General features: G+C 33.7%; 1 protein-coding gene across 1 annotated transcript in view; it reads right to left on the bottom strand.

The window, feature by feature from the left end:
- Window positions 1–22,275, bottom strand: part of LOC126810632 (synaptotagmin-1) — a 39,537-nt gene that overhangs the window by 1,247 nt on the left and 16,015 nt on the right. Inside the window, exons 3-6 of the mRNA XM_056098918.1 lie at window positions 20,013–20,191; window positions 19,014–19,139; window positions 12,803–12,970; window positions 11,637–11,823 (exon numbers count right to left, since the gene is read on the bottom strand). Of these exons, the coding sequence (XP_055954893.1) occupies window positions 11,637–11,823; window positions 12,803–12,970; window positions 19,014–19,139; window positions 20,013–20,191 (660 nt within the window). The remainder of the gene's footprint in view (window positions 1–11,636; window positions 11,824–12,802; window positions 12,971–19,013; window positions 19,140–20,012; window positions 20,192–22,275) is intronic.

Genomic DNA, 22,275 nt, shown 5'->3' with positions numbered 1-22,275 from the left:
AGATACCCTTTAAATTTTTTCACATAGGTACTTATCACTTTTACCTGGATTTCAATTACCAATAGCACTTTGTACTTTAAATATATTTAAATAAAAAGTTTAATGGAATGTTTGCTGAAAACAAAATGTCCATAATAATGGACAACAAGTACATAAATGTGGAATTTCTGTCTCGAATTTGGAATTCATTGATATAATAGAATGTAAGAATAGAAAAAGCTTAAAGTAATTAAATATCACAGTAAGTTTTTTTACATGGAGATTTTAATTAATAAACTGATATTTTCCACTTTGCTTCATTTTACTTATTCACGTTTCAAATATCAATTATATTGGAATTTTATCTCATCAGTAATACATTCTTATTTATAAAATTACCAGGCCTTTCATTATTTCAGAGGAAAGGTTTAAAATAATTTGAAGGACATTTGTTTAAATATAATATACTGTTGTTGGCGCTCATGAATTCAATTTTAATATAAATTTAATTTGAAATCCTACAACCGAAGATAGTAACAGATAGTGTTATTTATGTGGGGCTGTGATACATTTAACTATAACAACTTGGTGATTATATATATATTATATATCAACATATACATACAATAAATATATATATACATTCAATGGAAACAAAAAACCTCTCTAGTTGACATTATTCTTATTTGATTTTAAAGTCCACATTTAATTAAATGTTACTTGGTTTTGAATTTCTTCCGTGTATTGATGTCAAATCTGAGAATTGATAAATGATATATGTTATGTATGTGTAATTATTTTTCAATAACTATTTTTGTTGTTCTGAAACACATTTTCTATATATACACATGCTTATACCAGTCTGATTAAAATACACATCTATATTTCATTTCATTTTTTTATACTTTCGATGGCCTACACTACATGAAGATCTGAGCAGTTGTACTGGAAGGTCGTGTCATGGGTTGTACAGGTGGCTTTTGACCCTATGACATCAAGACATTGATTAAACAATCAGTGTTGACGTTTTTAGCGTATTACCTACGATTCCGTGCATTGCGCGCCAAGAACTCCCCATAACAGACCGTTTCATTGGCAGATCCCTCATTTCAATTAGAACGGTGGTATAACAAATCTTCCAGATCCTAGTGTAGTAAAGACAAGTAAAATGAAATTTTGAACTACAAAAAAACGAAACAAAATAGGATCTGTGTTTAAATCAGATTGATGTCTATACATAAATTAAAACACGACAAAATGAATGAACACCTTTCTAGTTTTAACTGTAAACCAGCTTCTAACACATTTCCATAATATGCTCATTCATATCGCCATGGTAACTTCTTTTATAACATTCTATACCACCATAACTATTATTGCTTGACCTTTGAACTATGTAATACTTATGGATTAAATAATAAGTATAGTTGTGTACATGAGAAAAGGAGCTAAGTGGGACAAGCATATAGCTACATACTACTACACACAGTGTTATAAATTATCTCTTATATCATTAAACAACGACCATATCAATCATCTCTCTAGTCACAAACTTCTATCATTACTAAAGCAGTGGACACATTAGCCTAATCATTCGGCCGAATCGTTTGGCTGAATCAATCGGCGTTGGTGCCAAATTTTATTCGGCCGAATGGGTGGACACATTAGCCGAATGCTTCGCCCGATTCACCAGTCGATTGCGTCACCTTTCACGTCACGTGATTAAACAAGGCAGCATCTACATCTTCAAACAATCACATGACTTCTCAATGAGTGGTGATTGGCTAATGAATTCTACATTCAGCCGAATGCTTCGACGAAGTGGACACACCAGGCGAATATAATTTGACCGAATATATCAAACATGTTTGATTCGGGCGAATGACAGTGGACACACAAGGCGAATTTCGACGCCGATTGATTCGGCCAAATCATTTGGCTAGTGTGTCCACCGCTTAGGCAATTCAATCATATGTCTTTCACATTTATTCCATCATTTTCAATAAAAACATTATTCTATTGTTAGTACTGCAGTTGTTAAAACTGTTATTCTATTGTTAGTACTATCTGCTGTTGTTAAAACTGTTATTCTATTGTTAGTACTATCTGCTGTTGTTAAAACTGTTATTCTATTGTTAGTACTATCTGCAGTTGTTAAAACTGTTATTCTATTCCTCTATATGAATACCCAGTATTAGTTATTAAGTAGTGACATGAGCCTGTCTGTATGAGGATATTGTTGATCATGTGACCAACTAATTATATATGTATATTATCAACCACCAATAAATATATATAGATGTTATTTTATCAGCTTAAAACAAATATGTGACTTGTCAGAAATTCTTGGTTCCTTATAACATCTATGGATACAGCGTAAATTTAATTAACATTTCTGGCCTTCTCCAAATAAATACAGAATGTATAATTATTACATGTAATTGAGATTTCTGGCATTCTCCAAATGAATACATAGTTTGAAGTTTGAACCAATGTATAATGACCATACTATAACCGAGATTCATGACATTGCAATTTAATATAGGAATTTGAAGATATTAATCATATCTGTTGGAGAATAACCTATTGTATTGGCTGCTTTTGTGAAAGAAATTTTGACAAGTCAATGTCACATGTACACATAGAAATACTCTTGGGCACCTTTTTTGTTAAAAAGAAACCAAGGATAATAATTGAAAACAATATATATGTTAAGAACTGAAGATTCATGAAAAAATCTTCCCGGAAAAGATGACATGATTTAGCTCTTCTCGGGCACCTCCTGTAGCGTGTGCCACTGAGCAATAGGTCTTCTGGGATTGGCCAACATGTCACTCCAGTGTCTCAACTCTGTACCAGTTGAGTTGCAACCTAATAGAACTCGTCCAATGGGTTCAGAGGTTCCAATCCTGTCATAATCTACTACTGTGATAATCAACTGTACTTTCTGAAAAATACAAAAAACATATACTAATAAAATAAACTCTACTTTCTGAAAAATACAAAGCATATATCAATAAAATAAACTCTACTTTTTGATAGTTAGATATATGTAGCATATTTATAATGTGCAACATCTCCTGTTATGGTAATATATTCAATGTACTTCATGAATTTATTCACAAATTATTGTAATTGATGCAATAACTCTAGATTCTGTCTTAATGGTTGCTGAACAAAGCACGATTTATTGCATTACATGGATGATAGTATGGATGGAATGAAACTTAACATCAAGTCTACACTTTACTTGGGTCATTTTTTAAAAAATTAAATACCGGATATGATAATATTTTTTTTTTATGATCATGTATGCAATTTTGAGTGGGGACTTTTAAATGTACTACCAATTCCTATGCAGGCCCCAGTTTATTTGTTCAATACCAAGAACTTCCAATGACATGTAAACAGCTTGATCAGGGGAGAAGCCAAACAAGAGTTATTTCCCTTTATGTGGGAAAAATTCAATTATTGTGATAAACTGGATAGTTATTTGCCATTAAATTTCGATTTAATTTAACTTAAAGAATTATAAATAAAAGATCCTTCAAACATTTGGTCCTAATGAATAATAGTCATTTTAAAATATTAGCAATTAGGCCTATACTATAAGCTTAGCCAATCTGATTAAAATACAGATCTATATTTCGTTTCGTTTCTTTTTATACTTTCGATGGCCTCTACTACATAAAGATCTGACCAGCTGTAACGGGAGGTCGTGCCAAAGGTCATACGAGCTCCTTTTGACCCTATGGCGTTAGATATTTGATTAACCAATCAGCGTTGATGATTCTAGTGGGTTACCAACAGTTCCATGCAACTCACACCAAAATCTCGTCGTAGCAGACCGTTTCATCGGCTAATCCCTCACATCAACCAGAGCGCGCGTTATAAAAACAACTCTTTCAGATCCTAGTGCAGTAAAGACAAGTAAAACGAAATAAATTTTGAATTATAAAAACAAAACGAAATAGGATCTGTGTTTCAATCAGTTTGTAAGCTTAGCTTGCACTGTAAATGAACAGTAATATCATATTAATATAGTACTTACATTCCTTGTCTATTTATATAAATTATGTTAATAATAATAATAATAATAATAATAATAACAAACAATAACCATGCAGATAAAGTGTTATAACATGCAGAGTAAAGGCAAGACAATCTAGTTGAAATATTAACATTTTATTTTATGATCAGTAGTGGAATACCGCGTTTTATCAGTGAAATAAAAGTGTTATTCCACTGGCTAGCAGTAGTCCATGTTGTTTTTACCTAAAATGATTGTAAAATCATAAAATAAATAGAACATTTGTTGTTTTGTCGTGAATAACATATTTTATTTCATCTCTAAGCAAGAAAACGTTTATATTTTCACGAATGCGTAGCATGAGTTTTCTTGCTTCTCGATGAAATAAAATATGTTATTCACTCTAAAACGACAAATATCCTCTATATAATACGTCATAGAAATATTTATTCTGCACACAGAGATTCATCTATTTCATACTTCGAGAATAGATCTCTGACCTAAATGGCTGCCATATCCAACAATATGTACTCCGTTACACATATGTCATACACACAGAGACTAGATAAACTTTTTCAATTTTATTAAACGAAAGCAGAATACATCAAAATTCCCAAAGTATACTTAGTGTTTTCGACTTAAATTGTCAATTTAGAACTTAAAATGTCGGTCAACTAGCTTAGTGTCTGTTCTCAAGTGGAGCTAACTGTAGACAGGCAGCCAAAGTTTAGTATGAGAAATATTAATAAAGTATCGTGTTATTATTAACGTAGGTTAGTTCAATCATCTCTCTTACAGTATTTAGATCCTTAAAGTATCTGACAAATACATTTATTCTGACAATACTAGCTATAATAAATAACTAGTCTGTGTGTTCGAAATTTGTTAACTGATGTACGATCTAAGTTGATGTTAAAAGAAAGACAGGGTAACACAGGACACCAATGAATTGTTTTGTAGGGTGAGGTGGGGTATACTTTAACAAGGATGTGTAATCATGTATATTTAACTGGTGAAGAAAGATGGGGGAATCTTGTCTACATGTTCTTATTGTAGATTAAAGGTTAGATCTATTTCATAAGGCCAACTTCAAGTTTGGTCAAAGGTCACGAGATGTAAACAGGGTTAGCGCTAATCCCAACCCTGGACCTAGCCCCAATGCTTACCTTAACCCTAACCTACAATCTCGCCAACAATCACACGCTCTTACCTTATTTACATCTCAGCAACCTTGACGAAAATTGAGCCGGCCTTAACAAATAGCCGTAGATTTAAGTATTAGGGACCATATTCACGAAAACTTAAACCAAAATATTTTAAAGATCACCGAAAAAGCTTCATCAGTTTTTTTAAATAATGCAAGTAATTATGTCAACATATCCTTTCCATAAGCATAATACGATCCCGAATGTCAATGTAAACTGGCACACGTAAATTTCAGCAGGTAGATTTCTGCCATTCTCCGTGAGCAGTCGTAACATTCCGCTAATAAATAAGCTGTGATGTAACTTTAATCCTTCTGTTCATATTCTAGTCTACATTTCTATGAGCAGAAGGACTAAAATCACGTCACAGCATTTCTATTGGCGAAAAGTTACGACTACTCATGGAGAACGGCAGAAATCGCTAACATTGAAAATTACCTGTGTCAGGTAACATTGACATTCTGGATCGTGTTATACTTATGTAAAGGATATGTTGACATAATTACTTGCATTATTTAAAAAAAATTATGAGAGAGAGAGAAATTGGGTTATCTTCCACTTGACACAAACTAGGTCATTTTGGGACTAACATGGTTCAATTTTATTTCAATAATTCGCTTGTGCGTAGGGGTCTTTAGCAGTAGGAGGAAACCGGAGGACCTGGACAAAACCCACAGGTTGGACAGGTAACCCTACTCTCTGTCACATACAACAGGAGAATCGAAACCATGCTAGTTGACTCAATGACAGACCTTATGATACAGCGCCACGCGCTAACCATACAGCCACCCAACCCCCCTTTTAAAAAATTATGAAGCTCTTCCGGTGATCTTTAAGGATGTAGCATTGTAATAGGCTAGGAGCTAAAATTTCACTTCAAATGTCAAATCCTGACCAAGCTGCATCCTTAAAAAAATAATTTAGTTTAGGTTTTCTTGAAGATGGCCCCTGGTTTTACTAACTATACTATACAACAAATTAAATTATTTATTCTATCTGTTTTAAATGTGTAAAGTTATTGATATTACTATCTACAACAATCAACATAATATTCTATATAAACTCTTATTTTCTTGTAACATATTACAGACATCAATACCGTTTAATTTGTTTTATTTATTTTATTTATTATCCTTTGAATTTGAGGAGCGTTTTTTTTTTAAAATCAAGTATAAAATATCTATCACTAATTTAGTCTACGTAAAAATCGTAAGCTTTAGATAAATAAAATATGTTTCGAATATTGTGTGATCCTATGAAATGGAAATGATTCTTCAAATATCCTAAAATGAATTTCAAAACTGCCATTACTGTATATGTTTCTTTTTATAAGCAAAATAACTTAGATAACACAGAATGAGCCATGAAATACAAGTGTTTAAGTGATGAGGATACAAATATTATACAAGATATTATTGCATGTTTCACAATTTTGATTAAACTGGCATTACTGTATATGTTTCTTTCTTTAAGTAAAATAACTTCGATAACACAGAATGAGCCACGAAATACAAGTGTTTAACGTATAGATGAAGATGCAAATATTATACAAGATTTTGTCGCATGTTTCATAATTTTATATATCTATCTATCCATACAAAGTAGTGATTAAACAAGTGCTTCCAAAAATAATGAGATACTTCTTCAACACAACGTTGTAATCAACGAAGTGTTTATAAAAAAAATCAGATAATTTTCAACAAGCAAAATGAATTCTTTCTAATATCAAAGCAAATATTTTTTTCCAAAACCAGGCAGTGAATTAAACAGAAAGAATAAATAGACTTCAATAAACAAATAAATGTGTAAAATAAATGAAATCCTGGCAAGTCCAAAAAGTGATCTTGTTTCGTGACTTTCAAAATTAAAAAATGGTGAATCTTGTCAATTTTAAATTATCGCATTCCAAATTTCAAATGATTATCGCATTCCCTATATTAATAAATTCAACTATCTGCATTACCATAACAAATTAATGCTAATTCATATAGCAACGGCAGGCATTATTCAGTATGCTATCAAACAAACAGCGAGAAAAGGGAGGTAACTAAGAGAGTAAACTAAAGGGAGTGTTGTATAGGGGGGAGGGATATACATGTAGTAGCTGATCTATTCATCTATTGACTACATCATAACATCATAACAGTAGATATATACTATATGTTCGACTTTTACCATCTGTTCGTATACCTGTATTTGTTCAAAGGGCACCTCGAATGTAAATGATTCGTTATAGTATGGATTCAGTGTACACTTCTTGATCGTAGTCTTCTTCTTCTTAATTCTCTTGCCATTAAGATTCATAGAAATCTTAACATAAGGATCTAATAAACGAAGAGAGAGTCAGAAAAAAAAAGAAAAAAAAAGGATCAAAAATGGCATAAAATAGCCAAAGCCACACAATGAGAAAGAGACCAAACCCAGGAACATTCAGTGTCTAGTAATAGTTTATCAATTAATAAGAAAAATGGATCAGGGGCCTGTTTCACGAAATTTTAACTAAGATAAAATCTAAGTTTTAGTAATTTGATTGGATAATATTAGATTGATTTTAGTGGTTAGCCAATCAAAATTGAAGTACCGGTATCTACTAAAATTTGGATTTTATCTTTAGTTAAGATGTGGCCCAGTATGTTGGAGGTTAATTCTTTCTTTAGCGGTCTATGTCTAAAAGTTTCAAATTTTCCAATCTTTTCTCAAATAGATACACTATTAGTAAACACCGAAAGCACAGAAAGACCCTTGATGCAGGTAATTAAAAGCAAAAAACAATTCTCCTCATTCAAAATACCTGGATCTGCTCAAAGGGTACTTCATATGTGAAGGATTCATTGAAGTAGGGGTTGAGGGTTCTTTTCTTAATGGTTGTTTTCTTTTTCTTCAGGCGTTTGGAGCCCTGATAGAGGGCTATTTTCACATAGGGATCTGAGGAGGAAAGACATGTGTTTAAATGATATTTTGTTATTAACACAAAAATCACAATGTACTTTACTTCACAAACAAACACCACGCTTGATCTTCATCCCTAAATTTTGACAAGTTTTGTACCATCCATGTTCGGAGAGAGATAAAGAGAGAGAGATGGGGTTTAACGTCCACTCGACACAAACTAGGTCATTTCGGGACTAAGATACGGCTCAATTTTATTTCAATAATTCGCTTGCGCGTAGGGGTCTTTAGCAGTGGGAGGAAACCGGAGGACCCGGAGAAAACATATGAGGTTGGACAGGCAACACTACTCCCGAGAATTGAAGCCACGCCAGTTGACTCAATGACAGACCTTATGATACAGGGCGCACGTGCTAACCATTCGGTCATTCACCCCCCCCTCCCATGTTCTCATTCTATTGTCTTTTAATCATAAGCTGAACATGGGTAGATAATCAACCAATCATTGATTGAGATTATTAATTATACAGATAAAAAGAAAAAAAAAACTGTCAACTTAAATGCAAAATTGACTAATATGGCTTTCATAGCTAAAGGCTTTTTTTTTTTTATTCGATTGTCTATACAATATGGGACAGTAAAATGTTATACTAGACTATAGACAACAAAAAGGAATTCCCTGTCGAAGTACATTTACTTTTTTTGTCACAATGAAACGTTATATAATATTTATATCCAAAGTGATTTGGCTTTCAGACAAAAAACACATATAGTTGAAAAGTTCCATTTCTTTCTCTGTTTCCATTGCTGCAAACAAAGCTCATAATACATTTATCATTCTGACTAAACAATCATGGTTTTTTTCATAAACCATTATTCTATCATAAATGTCTCTAGGGACTTCTAGTTCATTTCTATTAATGATTTTATCAACAGAGCAAATAACATGATAGCTCGGTTAAATAAAAACATTCAATCAAGCTTGTAGCAATTTTATCAATCATGTCATAATCATCTCTTCCTACGATAAAGAAGTAAGTTATCTTTGTTTCATCTTGACTAAATTTGCTCTAATTTGTATCCACACAAATCCATGTACGAATATATGTGTGAAATAGCTTATTTAAAATACAGGTGTGATGTCATCCTTTGATGCTGGCGTACCATTATTTCAAATAGTGGTACGGGCAATATGCGTACATTATTTATACTAGTTGAAATATTGGACCTGCGTGACGTATTTCATTGAAAATTAAATTTAACATCCTGCTGTTTTGCTCCGAACTGGGCTAATGAAGACAGGCATACACTATACAGTGTGCTATGAGGGAAATTTTACCCGGGCAGCAGCACTACAGCCTACTCTTATATCGAATTCCAACTGTCAAGGGATCTTTTACGTGCACGCCAATGTGTACACGGGACCTCGGTTTTTCATCCCATCCGAACGACTAGACAGCTGTCGTATTTCATTGAAATGCACATGCTGGATAGTATCTGTATTTTAATGTGTTTAATGGTCTCGTGCAATATCAATATATTACTTAATGTCTCCCACTCGACCATTAAACTATACTTAACTTCCACCGAAGTGATATCGCAGACAGCTTACGATATACTTGTACATAATTATATATATTCAGGCCCGTAGCCCCCCCCCCCCCCGAAAAAAATTTGACGTCCATAGCTCTAAAATACCTACTGTAGACTGTGCCGGGTGTGCCCCCCCCCCTAAAAACTTCACTGACCCTCCGATATTGCTATCCATATAAATGAATGGGGATTAACATCCTACATTTCTGCTTCATCTGGGTTTATGAAGATGGGCATACACCATGCAATGAGCTGGGAGTGAAATTTTGCCCTGACAGCCGCGTTACGGACTACTCATATTTCGATTTTCTTCTGTCTTGGACTCTTTTCGTTCACAGCAATGTGTACATGTGACATTTTATTTGGTCCTTTCCGAATGACAAGACACTGTTCCTTGCTAGACCCTCTGTCCTGCACCATTGACATAGGATCAAACCCAGGACCCCCAGGTTAGCAAGCAGGGGCTTTACTCAATCTGTTGCACAGAGGATTACGAAAGTCTTCTAATAACTCTGTCAAAGATGACTGCTTTCAACACGTGATATCACATTTTACTCATTTTTCATACCCATTTATACTAAATAGGACATATTTTTTGCTTACATATACTTCAAACACCTTTATTTATTTGTCTAGAATTTAATTTGCAGAAGGAAAAAAAATTAATACTGCGAGCTCATTAAGCCACACTGATATCATCCCTATCAGTGATTGTAGCTGCCTAGTGAATATTCACTGCTGATCTGTGGGAACCTTATTCAATGAGCAACTGCAGCTCCCATATAATAAGATAAGTTAAGTAACCCGAGTATTAAATTATTACCTGAGAGACCACCAACATCCATTTTCTTGAGATTTTTGGCTTCCAAGATAACAACAGTGAGTTTACCAGCGGTAGGTACATAACGTAGAGAGAAACAGATATCTCCTAGTTTGTTTTCCTAGTAAAATATAATATCCATTAATATACAATAAAATTTATCTCAATTTGTAGCAGCAAGAGAGAGAGAGAGAAATGGGGTTTAACGTCCACTCGACACAAACTAGGTCATTTCGGGACTAACATATGGTTTAATTTTATTTACATAATTTGCTTGCGCGTAGAGGTCTTTAGCAGTGGGAGGAAACCGGAGGACCCGGAGAAAACCCACGAGGTTGGACAGGCGACCCTACTCCTTGCCACGTACAACCGGGGATTCGAAACCACGCCAGTCGACTCAATGACAGACTTTATGATACAGCGCGCGCACGCTAACCATTCAGCCATCCAACCCCCCCTAGCAGCAAGAGATTCATTAAGGCAAATTTTGTAACAGAAACTAATTATATATATAATGTGTTACGGTATCTTGAGAAAGAGAGACAAATGGGGTTTAACGTCCATGACACAAACTAGGTCATTTTGGGACTAACATATGGTTCAATTTTATTTCAACAATTTGCTTGTGCGTAGGGGTCTTTAGCAGTGGGAGGAAACCGGAAGACCCGGAGAAAACCTTAGTCCTTGTCCAGTACAATCAGGGAATCAAAATCAAGCCAGTAAACTCAATGACAGACCTTATGATGCAGGGGACGCGCTAACCATTCGGCCATCCAAACCCCTACAGTATCTTAAACTCGGGATACCTTTCACATATTTATATGCTTAAATGAACATATATATATATGGGAATATGGACAAATCAGACAAGACCCATCTACGGGTGTCGGAATAGCGAGCCAAAATGGGGTTCCTAGGACAATTTTTAACTTAATGAACACATGTTTGTAAAGGGCCTGTCAACCTACCAGGTTGTTGGAACCAGTTTGACTATTATACTAGTTGTTACCTACATAATAATAACAGTTTAATATAAAGTTGACAAAGAGGTTTTAACAGTAACAACATCTTTTCAAAAATATTAAGATTATCTGTGTGGGGTTAAAAAAAAGATTAATACAAGTTACAAGTACCTTTTCGGCCTCATTATCAGGGCTGGTTAGATCCTGCCATTCCTCTGTAACACGACCAAGATCAATGCTGTTTAATGGAATCTTCACCTGACCGATCTGATCATGTTTAGAGAATCTGTCAAAATCATACACAGCAAATACTAGTGTCTTGGCACCAATCTCTGCATAAGGGACCTACAATTAGTAGAAAATGAAATGAAATGGGATTTAACATCCTACTGTTCTGCTACAAACTGGGCTAATGAAGATGGACATACGCCATATAGTGTGCTATGAGGGAAATTTTGCCCGGACAGCAGCACTACGGCCTACTCTTATATCGAATTCCAACTGTCAAGGGATGTTTTATGTGTATGCCAATGTGTAGATGGGATCTCGGTTTAAAATACAGATCTTTATTTCGTTTTGTTTTTTTAATACTTTCAATGGCCTACACTACATGAAGATCTGACTGATTGTAGTGGAAGGTAGCCTTTGACCCTATGAGCAGCCTTTGACCCTATGACGTCAGAGATTGATTCCCTGCACCGCATGATAAAAAATCTCCGTAACAGACCGTTTTATTGGCTAATCCCTCACATCATCCAGAACATGGGTTATATAACAACTTTTCCAGATCCTAGTGTAGTACAGACAAGTAAAAACGAAACGAAATAGGATCTGTGTTTTAAACAGATTGATAATAATGTGAGTTTTGCATTCTGTACAACAAAATTAGAAATCTATGAGTGGCAAGTAGCCTTCCCAGATGTCCCTCATGAAGCGACTAGTTTCGTTCAGACTTAAATGAAATGAAATTATGCGGATATATTCCCTTATAGTCATCGGGGAACAGAGCACAAAAAAGGTTCCGAAGTTATTTTCCTGGGTGGAATGTTTGCAAGAACAGGCCATATTGATCCCTTGGCTTCCATTTAAGCGATGAAAATCTGATTCGCTAAATTTAATTTATGGACAAATATAGAAAAGATAATATAAATTATAAACATAGATCTGAATATGTATAAGTTTTCAATTTGTATTTTTTGAATAACTATAATGGGGCTATTGAACTCTGCATATGACAAAAAAAAAAGAATTCACGGTCAGATTATTGTAACGGTATAGCTTTCAAAGATGAGCTCTCTAAAGAAAAGCAACTTGAAATCATTACCTTGAATGTGAAGGTTTCATTGAAGACTGGATTGAGAGTTTTTCTGTGAACCTTAGTTTCATACTTTTTCTTTTTGTCAGGTAGAAGGTAGACCTTGACATAAGGATCTGAGGTACCACTCATATCCATACCAGGTAGATCAGCTGCCTGTATTACACCTACTGATAACTGAAAATATAATCATTCAAATCATTAAACATACATTATGGAAGATTATTTTCACTAAAATCGATTATCCATTTTTGCATTTAATCATCAATGGACATTGAACAGCAGATCGGATTCAAATCCAAAGAAAATCGGACACATAAGATGGCAGCGAGAGTTGATTGTGGTCATGTCATGTTAATAAACGTCTAATTAATAGTTTATATAACATTTAAGGCCTAAAGAAAAACCTGCAATAGGCAGAATAAACTCTTGCATAATGTATGTTTAATTTAAGGTTAATTAAATGAAGATAAATACACACATGATATGATAGGCAGTGGAAAGACGGTCAAGAAAGCTCCAACGACTGGAGATTGTTAAAAAAATACCGTAGAAATAGAGTTTCTCTCGTATCTTATCAATAATTAAACACTTCATTGTACTTACTGGTATTTCAAAATACTAAGGAATTTTATAGATAGAGAAAAATGGGGTTTAAAGTCAACTCAACAAGAACTAGGTCATTTTGTGACTAACATATGGTTCAATTTTATTTCAATAATTCGCTTGCGCGTAGTGGTCTTTAGCAGTGGGAGGAAACCGGGGAGGTTGGACTCACGTACAACCGGGGAATCGAAACCATGCCAGTTGACTCAATGACAGACTGTATGATACAGTGCGCACGTGCTAACCATTCGACCATCCAACCCCCAATTTTGTAGATAGTATTTTGAAATACCAGTACGTACAGTGAAAGGTTTAATTTGTGATAAGAGATGAGAGAAACTCTATTTCTATCCAATTTTTGTTTCCAAGTCATTTTGTTTACTAATTTTAGTCTAAATTAAACATTGACTACTAAACATACAATTAGTTATTATCTGACTTATATAATTTAAAGTTTCCAAAGGGAGTCGATAATAATCTCACAAAACCAATCAACACACAAATTTAATAAAAATTAACAATTCTACTTTTAACCTAAATTTAAGAATCGTGTGTCACTTTGAGTGGAAGTCAGTTTATTTACTAGGGTGATATTAGTTTCATTTTTGGCTAAAACTGTCAAATGTTGAACACAAAATAAGTGTGGATCTTCAATAAAACAGATACCCTTATTTGAGGGAATAAATTATCCTGTCAAATTTAATCAAAGTGAAATCTTTATTTTTGATCTAAATCAAATATATATGTCATATTCTCTTAAAAACGTAACAAAAATAAATTTTATATATTTATAAATTCTAATTGAATATATTTAAGTATTCTAGATGGTTAAAAAGATCACATTTGTGAACAAGGATGATAATACCTATATTGCTGAAATTTATTTTTTATTGCTATATCAGATAAAACCTTTTTAAATTCTATTTTAAAATTTAGCAACAGTATATCAAAACCTGCATTTAATAAAATTTATTTCTTATAGCTACATGTATATCAGACATAACTTTTCTAAAATTCTATTTTCAAATCAGTAATTTCATATTAAAACATGTATAAATACATTTATTATGTATAAATTACAATAAACTGAACAATAACATGTATGTGTAACAGCTTTAGTTAATATTTATGAATAGTATTTTACTGATACTGTATGCTATAAAGGCAGTTATAGTTATTTATAAAGTAACATATTCTACTCTACATTCAATCATTTTAAATTATATTAAATTATATTGCTGATACGATGTTAATATATTATAATTTACCACATCATAAGCTGTTAAACTAGGACAAAAATAGTTAAAACTTAGAGAATTAAAGGTCACCGGAAAAGCATCAATTTTTTTAAAAATAATGCAAGTAAGTATGTCCACATATCCTTTCCATAAGTATAACCCAAACCCGAATGTCAATATTACCTGCAACAGGTAAATTTCAACATTAGTAATTTTCGCCGTTCTCCGTGGGTAGTCGTAACTTTCCGTCAATAAGCAATTCGTGACGTCATTTTAGTCCTTCTGCACATAGAAATATAGACTAGAATATGAGCAGAAGGACTAAAATGACGTCACAGATTGTTTATTTACGGAAAGTTATGACTACCCACAGAGAATGGCGGAAATTACTAATGTTGAAATTTACCTGTTGCAGGTAATATTGACATTCGGGTTTGTGTTATACTTATGGAAGGGATATGTTGACATAATTACTTACATTATTTAAAAAATTTATGAACCTTTTCCAGTCGTATATCCCTAAAACAAATGTGGTGTGAATAAAATCATGATGTAATGAAACAAAATGAAATGGGGTTTAACATCCTACTGTTCTGCTCCGAACTGGGCTAATGAAGATGGGCATACGCCATACAGTGTGCTATGAGGGAAATATTGTCCGGAGAGCTTCACTAAGGCCTACTCTTATATCGAATTCCAACCGTCAAGGGAACTTACGTGCATGGCGATGTGTAATTGGGACCTCAATTTTCCATCCCATCCGAACGACTAGATAGCTGTCCTCGTCAGGCCCTCCGTCCTGCATCACTGACAAGGGGTAACCACACCGGATTATCTGGATGTACTTTCTCGTCCAATGCAGGGATCAAACACCTGACCTCCAGACTAACGAGCCAGCATCTTACCCAGTTAGCCACCGTGACCCCCCCATGTAATGAAACACATTCAACTTATTTCAGCTATGTTGATTGGTCAAGATCGTATTATATTCAGTTGGTGCTAACCTTGTCACACGAAATTGTCATATTTATGCGATTGTTGGATTAAGAGAATCTGAATATCTCCCCGAGTCTTGTAACTAGTTTCTAAATGCAAGTTTTTAATTGCTGCTTTGAATTTCTAAGTTAGATTATCAGATAAAACATCAAAAGTTCATTATCATGTTTATACTGTATAATATACTTTTCTTTTGGATTCTAATTCTTCAAAAGAATCTTTGCTACACCTAGTCTTTTGTTATGGTCATTCTTTATCTTTCTTAAACGTCTCTTTATAAATTGTTAGATAACCTTAAAGGGACTATACCGATTTGAACAAAGTCTAAAAATAAAGTCCGTGTAAATATGAAATTTAAGCGCCAAAATATAGAGGAATGGTGTATTTACCTTGTCTCCAAATTTCAGCTCAAAATATTTCAGCTTATCACGTAACCCTTTTAAGACTTCGGGTCAATTTTCGTTGGGTTACCTGATAATCGATTGCCGTTCTTTTAGAGGTCTATACAGTGCATGACCCACGTGCTGTATTTGATAACGAAAGGTAAATTTCACCTACACCTTATTTTTATAAAATAAAGATCTGGTTTTATCCAGACACAGTATAATACAGCTTGGGGCACCAGTCTCCATTTCCAGATGAAGACTGACGGGTTTAAGTTGTTTAAAAACGTATCACGTATATTAAGTTAGTTGCTCGGCCCTAAAGAGGATTTTAAGAGCTTTTAACACAAAATTAAACAGTTTTTTCTTCAAAATATAATCGAGATTTGCTCTTTAAGTAACAAGTATCTAACACTTTTTATATCATCAAGATTACAAAATAACATTACTTATCAAAATTAGATCACTAATGGGTGTGTCTTCAAGTTTATATTTAAAATTAAATATTTATTTAATGGATGTATATGAGGCACATGGTTTATATCTTTAAACTATGAATAAAGTGTAGACTTGCTTCAATAATTTCATCAAATAATTATTATCTTTATCAAAATAAAACATCTATTTCAACTTTATTTGATTATCGGAGTTCAATCTTAATCAGACAATATATAGAGACATTACTAACATATTCTTAACATTTATTGTAGTGTTTCATTTCCAATCTACGTCATATTCACGTCTTGAATAACTTTTTCAGTTATAAAATATTAACATAAAGACGGATCTCTATTTCATATCACATACAAAATTACTTGTCAATTTCTCCAGTATTTCATTTACAATCTACTTCGTACGTCATAATCATGACATCAATAAGTTCTTTAGTTATTAAATAATAACATAAAACTTCAAAGACAGATTTCTACTTTCTATCACACACACACCAAATTATCATTTGTGCCTGATGACGATAAGGGGAAACCATGCCGGAAAATCTGGATGAACTTTCTCGGCCAATGCAGGGATCGAACACCCGACCTCCAGGCTAGCGAGCCAGCGTCTTACCCACTTAGCCACGTAATCCCCCCAGAGGCATTTAGAAACTGGATACAGCATAAACTATAACACATAGAGCCTGTTCAGACGCTTAAGTTGAACTGGTTTAAAAACACCAGAGATCGTTAAACCAGTTTAACTTTGTTGTCTGAACGCAAATTTGGGGCAAATAAACCAGTTTAAAAGACCCAGCTCGCAACCTGTCTTCGAGAAGGCTTTTTATTTTAAACTGGTTCATCTTGGCCATTTGAACGGGTTGGCTTAAAAACCCTGGCTCCAGCTCGCAGTAAACGGTAAGTTACCTTTCTGGGAAAAAGGCGGTGTCATGCAGTGCCAGTGTTATCGAATAAAGAATATGAAGCTACCTATGCGTAGTTAACTTTAACCTCTGACCAAAAACGTCAAAATAGTTAAACTGGTTTGGCCTACATTACGTGTGAACGCAACACAACACTGTCTTAACATTCCCTGCGATTTTGAACTGGTTTAATGATAAGTGTCTTAACGGTATAATAGTTAAGGAAGAACAATTACTGATTTATTAAATCCTAAGTATGTATTATGTGTTACAATTTATAAGAGAACACTTATCAAAACGTTGTTCTATATGTGTATAAACCAGTGATTATTTCCATATAAATTGTGTTGTGTTTTAACAAAATTACAAGTCAATTTCTGGAAATCATCTCTTTTTTAGCACATCATCACACAGATCTTATAGGGCTTCACAGATTCTCCACTAATTTGTTTATTCAACAAATGATAGATTAGATATAATCACAGTAGGGTTTCAGACATTACCGGTAATTAACATTCTAAATAAAGAAATAAAATGAAATGGGGCTTGAAGTCCTACTGTTCTGCTCCGACTGGGCTAATGGAGACAGTACATGTATGTTATGAGGGAAATTTTGCCTGGACAGTGGCGCTACAGCCTATTCTTATATCAAATTCCAACTGCCAAGGGATCTTTTACGTCCCATCTGAACGACTAGACAGCTGTCCATGTCAGGTCCTCAGTAATGCAGAAATGACAAGGGGAAACCACGTCGGAAAATCCCAATGAACTTTCTCTGCCAACACCGGGAATGAACCCACAACCTCCAGGCTAGCGAGCCTGCATCTTACTCACTTAGCCACTGTGGCTCCTATAAATAAGAGTCTGTATATAAATAACTATGAATAAAAGTACTCATTAAAGATACATTATGTAAGAGCTAAATCTGTGTATTGCATGTCTTTGTTCTGGCTTCATATCTTATATAAATTATTGATTAGACATTTATTCACCACACGCAAAGCTCATATTCAACATTGCAGACCGTCGTCTAATTCTGTACTATATAATTGGGTTAAGTTAAAATGGACCTCAAGGCTATTTATTATTGTAGCAATGGTACTTGAAAATCGAGACTATTTAGGCTAAATCTTTTTAAAACTTCTAACATTCATAACTTTCCTCAGAATAAAGTAATTTGACTGAAGTTTTCAATATATTCATTTTCTGTTATCTATAATAGTAAGAACGACTACCTCTTTAGGTAAATCTTACATAATACATCTTTAAGTGTTATAATGTTTTTAACACACAACACAAATTATATTTATTCCAAAATTATTTCATAATATTCATCAAATATTATATTTTAAAGCCAATTCTTAATATTGTCAAGACTTTCTTTTTCATCGTCCCAACTTTAGTAATGATGATCGGGGCTATGCCTAAAATACGCTCGCTAATATGTAATTTTGACTTGTTACATGCTATCTATTATTTTGGGTTGTCAGAAAATATTTCATGTTTATATTTGAATATTACATATTATTTTTAAATTTTTCCTTCCGTTTCAAAAATCTGTAATTATATCATATCGACTTAAAAAGATCCAACACAAATAATATGTTAGTAACAGAAGATTTTTTGTGTGACATGCATACCTCAGCTTTCTGGAAGTCATAATCAAGTGAAAATTGTAATTTTCCAAGTTTAACTTCAGATTTCGTACTTTCAGCATCTTCGTTATCTTCCATATTAACTTGGAGTTCATCTAAATCAGGCTGCACCTAAAAATATATTAAGTTTAAGTTATGAAACAATGCAATTAAAAGTTATAATTAATATAAAGTCTTATGCAATTCAAAAAATGTATATAGAGTTTTTTTATTTCATAAAGAAATATATATAAAGCTTGATACGGCTAAATATTGGTAATTATTATAACTGTAAACAGTAGAGTTTGGCCCAGTTACTGGAGATCGCAGGTGTATTTGAATCACGTATGGTATGGCACATGTTCCACAAGGCGTTAAACCATGCACTTTTATTTTTTCCTGAAACGCCTCTGCCAAACTCACCCTGCGCCTTATCTACGCATGCGCCTAATACACCGAAAAATATGGTATAAATTATTCAAATCTACTATTTCTAAACGTTTTCTATTGATATGACATGTATATTTATGTCTTATCTTCAAAATAATTGACAAAACTCTGAATCAAAGTACCTGTAATGTACCTCTTCAATCTCATCAATTTGTTGTTTTTAACATTTCTAAACTACGATAATATGAAACTACTCTTGTTAAATGATAGCATCATAAATTCATATTGTGGAATGCACAATATTCTCAAAAAATATTAAAATCGATGAACCCTAACTTAATTCATGACCATCAAAAGTTTCCACTTATTTCTACTAATTTTATAACGTTATATTTTTCTGTCTTAGAATCAGAGGTATGTGGGGGGAGGGGCCAGAGGTATGCAGGGTGGTGTGAGGGGCATCCATTTCAGGGAGGAGAGGATCCAATCAAAAATTAAATTACATTTTTGTAAATTTGAACTTATCATAGTTAACCTTGTTGTACAAGCTATCCTACTAAATTCAGTGATTCATGAAAGGTGACTAGGAAGTGTTTTTTTGGCAGATATATTTACCTTTTCTTTGTAAGCATTTCCAAGTAATTGGACACTTTTGAGATCAACAGCTCCTTTTAAACCTTTCTTTCCTTCTTTCTTTTTTCTCTTGCGACAACATCTCTTACACATACAGTAAGTACAACATACAAGTATAAGTAACGCACCAGCACATATTAATATTATAGCCCAAATAGGTACTGAAAGAGAAAAAAAAAACATTGTTTATTAATTGTACATTTATTTTTAATTAATTCAACTAGATCAGACTGAAATAAAATGGGGTTTACCGTTTAACGTCCTACTTTTCTGCGCTGATTTTGGTAACCAAGAAAAGCATATTAGACTCAACAGAGAAATTAAAAGAAATGGGGTTTAATGTCCTACTGTTCTGCTCTGTCTAGGCTAATAATGACGGGCATACACCATACAGTGTGCTATGAGGGAAATTTTGCCTGGGTAGCAGCACTATGGCCTATTCTTATACTGAATTCAAAATGCCAAGAGATCTTTTACGTGCATGCCAATGTATGCACATGCACGGCATGTCCCATCCGAACAACTAGACAGCTGTCCTTGTCAGGCCCTCCGTCCTGCATCACTGACAAATTCCGATGAACTTTCTCAGCCAATGCAGGAATCGAACACGGGACCTCCAGACTAGCAAGCCAGCGTCTTACCCACTTAGCCACCATGGCTGCCTAAACAGAGACAATAAACACACCAGTGAAATGTAAGTCTGGTGTTATTTTGAATATTATATAACAATAACATTTTAAGGACATTTACTTATATACACACAAAGTTTGTGATATTTATTCTTATTTGATATTTACCAAGATATTTGTTTACATTAAATATATAGATATATATTTTGATTATTTGTTTCTAGTTTGTCTCGAGTAACACTGCCATATGTTTAGTACAATATAGCCTGGTTGGGGAGAGAGAGAGAGAGAGAGAGAGAGAGAGAGAAATGGGGTTTAACGTCCACTCGACACAAACTAGGTCATTTCGGGACTAACATATGGTTTAATTTTATTTCAATAATTCGCTTGCGCATAGGGGTCTTTAGCAGTGTAGTCCATGTGACAGGCAGATATTCATTACCAATTTGATGAATTGGTTTAACTATGATTTTCAGTTAGCCTTAGGTCTAAAGTGTCCAAAATTGGTTGATGGACTTCCGGGTCACTTTGCCAAATGTCAGTTTGGCGGCCATCTTTAAAAATGGCCGCCGTTTTTTTTTATTTGAAATAGTGCGAGTCGGGGAAGCCTTCATAACTCCTCAACAGTTTCACCTATGGATATGTAATATAGCTCAAAATGTTCATAATATAATTCTACATCTGCTGGTATATGATATACGTTGTTTAATCAATACTATCAGTTTTAAAATAAAAGATTAATCTGAAAAAAGCAACATTTTCGATTTATTTTCATGTCTGTTCGTAAGTTTACCGGTACTAACAAATCGTGTTCAGACCCATATAAGCCAAATTATCTGTTTGGTCAACTAAAGTGATTTAATACATATCAGAAACGTTGATCATAAAAAATAATCTCTAATATGAGTGTCCCAAATCCAAGATGGCGGAAATTCAAAATGGCGACAAAATTTCCTAAAATGGCCAATATGTCAGATAATAGTCATTTCATTGTTTGATATGACATGTACTATCCAATTGAAAGGGCGCTCAGTGTTGCTGAGCTTACAATTAAAGACACGTTACGTACGATTTAGATAGAGAGCTAGCCATTCTTGCTAATGTAAAATGAATAATTTGACAATTTCATTCAAATTACTCTATTGCGAGCGAAGATATTAGCCTTTGAAGGTTTGACAAGACACGTGCAATAATTTCAACCACTGTACTGGTTGTTCGAAGCTAAGTCTCGCTCCTCCATTTTTAGATTAAATCAAAATATGGCTGAACCGTTCTAATCTATTTAATATCGGAGAAATCCGATGCCATCGAGAGTTGATTATGGCCTGGACCAGTTAATTAATGTCTAAATAATAATTTAGAAAACATTTCAGGCCTAAAGAAAGACCTGAATAGGCAGATTTAGCTCTTGCATAATGAAAAGTTTTAAAAATCCAAGATGGGGAAAATTCAAAATGGCGGCCAGAATTTCCATAACATGAATGACTGTTTTATATAGCTTATAATATCTCTTTTATAAGGTTTTCAGAGTCACTGAACTTGAATAAAAACTCAAAAATTAATGCTGAAAATGATGTTAATGATACTGCTAAAAATGACACATTATATCCGATCCC

This window comes from Patella vulgata, chromosome 2, assembly GCF_932274485.2.
Source record: "Patella vulgata chromosome 2, xgPatVulg1.2, whole genome shotgun sequence".
In the NCBI taxonomy this organism is placed as follows: domain Eukaryota; kingdom Metazoa; phylum Mollusca; class Gastropoda; family Patellidae; genus Patella; species Patella vulgata.
The sequence above is the reverse complement of the archived record's forward strand: the minus strand, read 5'-3'. Positions and strand labels throughout refer to the sequence as shown.